At 42.5% G+C, this 8898-nt stretch overlaps 1 protein-coding gene across 1 annotated transcript; it reads left to right on the plus strand.

Moving 5' to 3' along the window:
- The first annotated feature begins 817 nt into the window (after positions 1 to 817).
- Positions 818 to 6490, plus strand: LOC138358144 (protein mono-ADP-ribosyltransferase PARP4-like). Its single transcript, XM_069315647.1, has 4 exons — positions 818 to 993; positions 2984 to 3104; positions 3877 to 3968; positions 5686 to 6490. The coding sequence occupies exons 1-4, from the start codon at positions 818 to 820 to the stop codon at positions 6488 to 6490; spliced, it is 1194 nt and encodes a 397-aa protein (XP_069171748.1).
- The last annotated feature ends 2408 nt before the right edge of the window (positions 6491 to 8898 follow it).

An 8898-nucleotide genomic window follows, 5' to 3' on the forward strand; every position in this document is an offset into this window, starting at 1 on the left:
AGTGACAGCAAGGCCCAGGAAGCCCAAGGGAGCTTAAATATGGGCATTAAGGCTCTTTTTCTCTTCAGGGGGAAGACTCGGGGAGGCTGCGCTAAGTCTTGTCAGCGTCTTAGTCGATCACAAAGCGCCAGGAGCCCGTCGCTCCATTTTCTCGTGTTAATTATGCATGGCTTCAGCAAGCACTTAAATACTTTCATTTTATCGGATCGGTCGTTGTAAGGAGATTTCTTTCCCGCCACGGAAGGCGAACCGGACCCCCAAGAAGCGCCTGAGCTCAAACTGAGACCAGGCAGAGCTCAGAGACCACGAAAAGCTCAAATAGAGACCACGAAATGCTGAAATAGAGACCACGAAAAGCTCAAATAAAGACCACGAAATGCTCAAATAGAGACCACGAAAAGCTCAAATAGAGACCACGAAAAGCTCAAATAGAGACCACGAAATGCTCAAATAAAGACCCCGAAAAGCTCAAATAGAGACCACGAAAAGCTCAAATAGAGACCACGAAAAGCTCAAATAGAGACCACAAAAAGCTCAAATAGAGATCAGAATTCAAACACTCTAGCAACTAATTCCAAGGAACAAGTTCATATTGTTCCTTGGGTAAATCTCCTTGATGTATTAATCTTAATAAACCAGATTAAAACCCTCCGTGATTAATCGAATTAATCGAACAGCTGGGGAGACTTGTACGACCCGTCTTCTGTTTTTGATGAATTGGCCATAGCAGCTGAGTAGAAAGTCATGAGAGGTCAGAGTTCACTACATATCCTGACCGTTAGAGTGTAGGTGACTGGAGACTGGAATTCCCAGGGACATGGTCTCAAAAGGGTTCCATTTCACTCTTCATTTCATGTCTGACTTCACGATCTCAAGTCAGACTTCACGATCTCAAGTCAGACTTCACGATCTCAAGTCAGACTTCACGATCTCAAGTCAGACTTCACGATCTCAAGTCAGACTTCACGATCTCAAGTCTGACTTTATGATCACGTGAATATTTTCTTTTAAGGCTCGGCACCGTCCTTGAATATTTCGCTTACTTAAAGGGATATTTTATGTTATTTTTCAGGATTCATCATTGACTTATATATATATATATATATATATATATATATATATATATATATATATATATATATATATATATATATATATATATATATATATATATATATATATATATATATATATATAACTATATATATATATATATATATATATATATATATATATATATATATATATATATATATATATATATATATATATATATATATATATATATATATATATATATATATATATATATATATATATATATATATATATATATATATACGAAACACAGAACCGCTCACAGGATGGGCATGGCATGTACTCCCACTCACAGGATGGGTATGTGTTTCACTCCCACTCACAGGATGGGTATGTGTTTCACTCCCACTCACAGGATGGGTATGTGTTTCACTCCCACTCACAGGATGGGTATGTGTTTCACTCCCACTCACAGGATGGGTATGTCATGCACTCCCACTCACAGGATGGGCATGTGGGGCACTAGAACCTACTGTGTCGTGCTCTAGACGTCCTCCTGCCCTTAATCAATAGAGATAGTAAGGAAGCTCTCGTTATCTCCAGTCATGACTCGTGTCAATATGTCGTTCGAACGTGCATTAATAGTTCGTTAGTGAACGTTATTCACGGTGATCATACTCGGCACGAGAACGGAGATAATGGGAGGAGTATATGCATATTATAGGGCCATGACACGGCTTCCTGTGTCTTGGAGACATACACATGAACGACACATATCTGATGGCATTTAGAAGAGCTGAGAACACGGGTTAATTCTGAATTGGGGGATGAGAGGAAGGGTGAACCCAGCAAGGTAACAATCCTTGCCCCTAATGTAAAAAAGTAAATACATTAGGGGTAAATGTATGAAATGTAAATACATTAGGGGTATATACATAAATACATTCAGGTCCACTGCGCCACTGAGAACAAGGGATGAATGACGATCTGGCGGTTGTATACACATAAGACCATATTTACACTGTATAACGTATGCATACGGCCGTATGAATACCGTATACATTGCATAAATAAGAGATATAACAGGAATATTAATATATACAGTCACTAATTGTGGCTTTTAGTGTATTTTTGTTTGTATATAAGTTAATAATATTTGATCTATTGTGATACAGTTTGTCAACTGTTACCTTGTTATAGTAAATCCTTTAAATATCTTACAGAAAAAATCCTCACGAATACAGTAACTGAAACATTTGATAGAGGCTGTCTTCCTGCCCGACTTTTAATTTATTAAGGGAGGAAAAGTTTGATATAAATTGCTGGAAGACTTTTACTGTTCTAAGAAATACTTTAAGTATTATGTAAGGTTTTTCATATTTGGGTATATCGTTATCATTTGTTTTTTTCGTTATCTGTGAGTGAGATGGATAACGGGTGTGTGTGTAATCTGGTGGAGCGACGGCATTGCTTCTCGTAGGCTCGGCGTTCCATCCCCCGATAATCCAAGTGGTTGAATAACTTTTCTTCGCCTACCGTCCTCATATCCCGTCCTTGTGACCAGGTGTTTTCTCCCTCATATTGCAGCTCTTAGTCTGTCTAATATCCCTTCCCAAATACTACATGGTCATACTGGCTTAGCGCTTTTCCCTGATGCATACTTACGTCTGCCGTTGTTACTGAAGCTTCCCGCCTGAACTATTTAGAAAAAGAACTAGTAATTATATATTTAAACCTCATTCATTTCTGGTATTCGCTGGTTGGGCATGTTTCCTTTCATCTAATGCAACTATTCACCTAGCAGTAAATAGGTACCCGGGAGTCTTGAGGAACCTCGATATAAGCCGAACGCACGCAGGCTTCCTGTCCCGGAAAACGGGAATTAATTAAAATAATATTGCAGCGTTGAGAGCCGAAGCTGACACATTTATATCTTGAATTTGAGGGTCTTGAGTCCCAGTAATGAAGTGTTTGAGGCGTTAATTCAAGAGTTCAAGTTGTTGCTTGAGCGGTCGTTATCAGCGCCTCGAGGAGCTCAGGAGAAGTTTGGAGAGGAGCAGTTCTTGGTGAGTATGTTTGAGTGCTTAGGGGAGGTCAGGTGTGGTGGTCAGGTGTGGGGGGGTCAGGTGTGAGGGTTAGGTGTGGGGTCAGGTGTGTGTGGGTCATATGTGTGGGGGTCAGGTGTGGTGTAATGGTGGTGTTCTGGTGTAGTGGTGGCAGTCAGATGTATTGGTCAGATGTGTTGCTCAGGTGTATTGATCATTTGTATTGATTGGGTGTGGTGGTCGGGTCATCCTCCCTTCCCCCCCCCTCCCCCTTCTTCCTTCCCCCCCCCCTCCCCCTTCTTCCTTCCCCCCCCCTCCCCCTTCTTCCTTCCCCCCCCCTCTCATGAACTACTCACGACCCAAAACGCTGTTTGTAATACAATTCGATTTAATATTTTGAATTATACTCTATGTATCGTCATATATTGCCTTGTAATTATACTGTGCGAAAATTATTTTTCCCTGGCTAGTCAGTGTTATTTTCTGATTAATTTTGCACCAAAAAAATAGAAAACGGCTATTCCCCCTCAAATATTGCCTCAGACAGCTTAGGGAAGACGTCTTGAGAGTTCGTGAAGGCCGCCGACTTACGAAACAATGTGTCACAGCTCTAGATAAGGAGTCGGCGGCCTCCAGGCGCCTTCAAGACGTCTTCGCTAAGCTGTCTGAGACAAAACTTGAGAGAAATTGCCATTTTCTATACTTTCGGGGCATAACTAATGAGAAAATAACACTCAAGAAGCAAAACCGCGTTCAAAATTATCTAATTCTCTTTAAAATATCTTCTTTTCAGGTAAGGAACGGGCTAGACAGAGCCTTCAACTACCTATTAAATGGAACTCTGCTATTCTCCAAGCCTTCTCTTGAGGCAAGACGGTATTACAGGTAAGAGAAAAGCAGTTTTAAATAATCTAGTAAAAGTGTTAGAATTGTATATAAAATGTACCTTAGCGGTGATCCAGGGTTAAAGTCTCAGTTGGGTACCAGGTAGGTAGTGCTGCTCTCCTTCCTTATTGTGGCCATTAATGGCTTTATTGGTAGCAAAAAGCTTTAGCGTTTTCAAGCTTTAGCGTTTTTTCTTTAGCGTTTAGCGATCCAAGAACTCCTAGTTAAGGAAATGCAAAAAGAACTAATCTGTTTTTCATTTCTATGTATTTAGGTTTTTAATATTCACATATTGCATTTTGATTTAAATTGTAGGTGTTTATTTATGGTGTATAAGTCCAGGCAAAATATACTTAGGATGGCAACGATGTGCTGTGTCCGCCTTCTTCAAGATGAGATAGTTACTGTGTCCGCCTTCTTCAAAATGAGATAGTTACTGTGTCCGCTTTCTTCAAGATGAGATAGTTACTGTGTCCGCCTTCTTCAAGATGAGATAGTTACTGTGTCCGCTTTCTTCAAGATGAGATAGTTACTGTGTCCGCCTTCTTCAAGATGAGATAGTTACTGTGTCCACCTTCTTCAAGATGAGATAGTTACTGTGTCCACCTTCTTCAAGATGAGATAGTTACTGTGTCCGCCTTCTTCAAGATGAGATAGTTACTGTGTCCGCCTTCTTCAAGATGAGATAGTTACTGTGTCCGCCTTCTTCAAGATGAGATAGTTACTGTGTCCGCCTTCTTCAAGATGAGATAGTTACTGTGTCCGCCTTCTTCAAGATGAGATAGTTACTGTGTCCGCCTTCTTCAAGATGAGATAGTTACTGTGTCCGCCTTCTTCAAGATGAGATAGTTACTGTGTCCGCCTTCTTCAAGATGAGATAGTTACTGTGTCCACCTTCTTCAAGATGAGATAGTTACTGTGTCCGCCTTCTTCAAGATGAGATAGTTACTGTGTCCACCTTCTTCAAGATGAGATAGTTACTGTGTCCGCCTTCTTCAAGATGAGATAGTTACTGTGTCCGCCTTCTTCAAGATGAGATAGTTACTGTGGCCTCAGAGGAAACTGTGTCTCTGTGTTCTACAGTTAAAGATATTCAACTATAGAACTAATAGTTCATTAGTTAAATACCTTTCTAGCTATTATTTCTTTAATATAGATAAATATTATAAATAATCTTTCACTGAATAAGATCTAAATCGTTAAATATAACTATAAAGTTATATAGTTAAATAACTTTATAGTTAAATATATATATATATATATATATATATATATATATATATATATATATATATATATATATATATATATATATATATATATATATATATATATATGTTCTATAAATTTATAGAACTATAGTAATATTTTTAAATAGCTTTAACAACAGAACTAAAGAGATAGCAACATTTAAAAATTACTTTAGAGGAGTGAGAGAGAGTTAAAAGAGAGAGAGAGAAGTACTCTTAACTAAAAAAAAAAATATGCAACCATATTATTCATCTCTTTATATTCAGTTAACAGCGCATCTTTATGTATCCCTCAGATGTATACTTATACATAGTGTAAAACACACACACAAACACACACACACACACACACGACCAATTCAGCCTCTCTATGTATCTTACGAATTGCCTCCCAATTTAAATATACCTATTTAAATAGTTGAAGAGATCAATTTAAATACTCGTTCCTTGAACCCTGAAAAAATCAGTCCTGGAAGCCACCTCCACCCTCAACCAGTCCTGGAAGCCACCTCCACCCTCAACCAGTCCTGGAAGCCACCTCCACCCTCAACCAGTCCTGGAAGCCTCCTCCACCCTCAACCAGTCCTGGAAGCCTCCTCCACCCTCAACCAGTCCTGGAAGCCACCTCCACCCTCAACCAGTCCTGGAAGCCACCTCCACCCTCAACCAGTCCTGGTAGCCACCTCCACCCTCAACCAGTCCTGGAAGCCACCTCCACCCTCAACCAGTCCTGGAAGCCACCTCCACCCTCAACCAGTCCTGGAAGCCACCTCCACCCTCAACCAGTCCTGGAAGCCACCTCCACCCTCAACCAGTCCTGGTAGCCACCTCCACCCTCAACCAGTCCTGGAAGCCTCCTCCACCCTCAACCAGTCCTGGAAGCTACCTCCACCCTCAACCAGTCCTGGAAGCCACCTCCACCCTCAACCAGTCCTGGAAGCCACCTCCACCCTCAACCAGTTCTGGAAGCCTCCTCCACCCTCAACCAGTCCTGGAAGCCACCTCCACCCTCAACCAGTCCTGGTAGCCACCTCCACCCTCAACCAGTCCTGGAAGCCACCTCCACCCTCAACCAGTCCTGGAAGCCACCTCCACCCTCAACCAGTTCTGGAAGCCTCCTCCACCCTCAACCAGTCCTGGAAGCCACCTCCACCCTCAACCAGTCCTGGAAGCCACCTCCACCCTCAACCAGTTCTGGAAGCCACCTCCCCCCTCAACCAGTCCTGGAAGCCGCCACCGAATCGAGCAACGGGAAAGTATAATCCCAAGTAAACAAAAGCAAGACAGGGTAGTAGACGGGCCACCAGGAGCTGCCCGTCACCTACCCGTAGTCGCAGACAGGGACGCCTCGCCCCACCACAGCAACCTTCACCTACACAGCACCCCATAAGGGCCGGCTCCACCAGGCCCTCCCGCCCTGATGAAAATGAGATCGTTTAACAAAAATTGAGCCGGGTCTTACATCCTCCCTGAGCTTCATATCCAATCGTGCAAATGCAATTGCTTGAGTAAATGACTCCCAGAGGCATCAGCGAGAGGAAGTCTTGAGCGGAGGCCCCTGTTTGGCGAGGGGATGGGTGATGGGGGGGACCCTGACCCGCTTGAGAGAGAGAGGGGGGGATTGTTTGGAAGGGGGGAGGAAGAGGAGGGAGAGAAAGTGCAGCAGGAAACAGCACGCTGCGTGGGAGAGAGAGGGAGGAGAAAGCATCTCTGATAAAGATGGATATGTGTGGGACGGTGGAATTCCGGAGGTGCTGAATATGGAACGGAATGAAGAGACGGTGAAAGAGCAGACGCCGCGAGGAAGGGAACGATGTGAGAGGGATAATGTGACAGATAGGAAGAGAGGGAGAGGAGAGGTTTGGTCAGGGAAGAGGTGATAATAACGATAGTAAAGGGAATATTGCTGGAAGACTTCAGAGACAGCGAGACACAAGTGTATCACGGACAGGAACTTTGAGCAACACCAAGTAATATATATATATATATATATATATATATATATATATATATATATATATATATATATATATATGAGCGCGCCAAATTGAATAATTAACTCTACAAAGATATTTGTTTACCCTTTTTTATCAGAATTAAGCAAGTAGCGTGAAGCATGTGACTCTATGCTTCATGGAGTATCTTTAGAGGCAGTATCTTTACTGCCTCTAAAGATACTCTAAAGAGTATCTTTAGAGGCAGATACTGCCTCTAGAGATACTGCCTCTATCTCTAGAGATACTATTTATATAGTATCTCTAGTATTATATGGCTACGCTACGCTACGCTGGCCAGGCTACGAGGGGGCCTCGTAGCCTGGTGGATAGCGCGCAGGACTCGTAATTCTGTGGCACGGGTTCGATTCCCGCACGAGGCAGAAACTAATGGGCAAAGTTTCTTTCACCCTGAATGCCCCTGTTACCTAGCAGTAAATAGGTACCTGGGTGTTAGTCAGCTGTCACAGGCTGCTTCCTGGGGGTGGAGGCCTGGTCGAGGACCGGGCCGCGTGGACACTAAAGCCCCGAAATCATCTCAAGATAACCTCAAGATATAGATAATAGAGATACTATTTAGAGATACTGCCTCTAAAGATACTCTAAAGAGTATCTTTAGAGGCAGAGGGAGAGTGAATACACACACTTCTGTCTTGACCTTATAGGCAATACCTAAGCGTGAGTGAGTTGTTGAAAATTTGATGCAAATGTTTTATGTGAAGTGCTTTGGGCGCCGTCTGATCTATGACTGCTGTATCTGTCAATTATGCCCGTGGTTCTGACATAGCTGAAGCAGTTCACATCCAGCACCCTAATCCTATTCACCACGGCAGAAGCTTTGCAGTAGGACACATAGAGGCTGTGAGGTAAAGGCCCTACAGCTGTAGGGTATTAAGGATTCAGGTATAGGGGCAAGGATGAAGTATTTGCATAGGGGAGGACTGAAGCTAGCTATTGTAATTGCATTTTCATCACTGGGGTATGGGCAGAAATGTTAGATTTATATGGCAGAAGGAAGTGCCTCTATAGAGCCAGGAAAGTGACTCTTTGCCAGTTGAGGGAAGAGGTTTTATAGTAGTGTTGAGACTCTATAAGATGTGAGGCAACAGGAACTGTATGAAGCTCTACATAGGCTCGGGGAAGAGTATAGGAGTAGTATAGAGGCTCTGCAGGGAGCTGAGAGAAGAGGCTCTGTGAGAGTAGTATAGAGGCTCTGCAAGGAGCTGAGGGAAGATGATCTTCAGAGGTCGGGTTTTCATCAGAACTGAACCTCCTTGTGATGTCCATAACAATGTCGCTCATCTCCCTCCCTCGTAACACAGAGTGCCAGGCACCTGCATTACTGCCACTCGTAGAAAGGAGAGAGAGAGAGAGAGAGAGAGAGAGAGAGAGAGAGAGAGAGAGAGAGAGAGAGAGAGAGAGAGAGAGAGAGAGAGAGAGAGAGAGAGAGAGAAGTACTCTTAACTAAATAAACATGTACAAACATATTATTCATCCCTTTATATTTAGTTAACAGTGCATCTTTATGTAGCCCTCAGATTATACTTATACATTGTGCAAAACACACACACACACACAAAACCAATTCAGCCTCTCTATGTATCTTACGCCACCCAATTTAAATATACCTATTGAACTATCTCTCACTCTACCTACCTATTTACATAACTGTATAATATCTATCAG

This window comes from Procambarus clarkii, chromosome 82 (assembly GCF_040958095.1).
Source record: "Procambarus clarkii isolate CNS0578487 chromosome 82, FALCON_Pclarkii_2.0, whole genome shotgun sequence".
NCBI classification, from domain to species: domain Eukaryota; kingdom Metazoa; phylum Arthropoda; class Malacostraca; order Decapoda; family Cambaridae; genus Procambarus; species Procambarus clarkii.

Bases quoted from the DNA above. Each gene is read 5' to 3' on its own strand.
- LOC138358144 (XM_069315647.1), top strand. From the start codon at position 818: ATGGTCTCAAAAGGGTTCCATTTCACTCTTCATTTCATGTCTGACTTC. The intron at 3,105-3,876 runs GTGAGTATGTTT...TCTTCTTTTCAG, and splicing joins TTGGAGAGGAGCAGTTCTTG to GTAAGGAACGGGCTAGACAG. The intron at 3,969-5,685 runs GTAAGAGAAAAG...TGAAAAAATCAG, and splicing joins GAGGCAAGACGGTATTACAG to TCCTGGAAGCCACCTCCACC.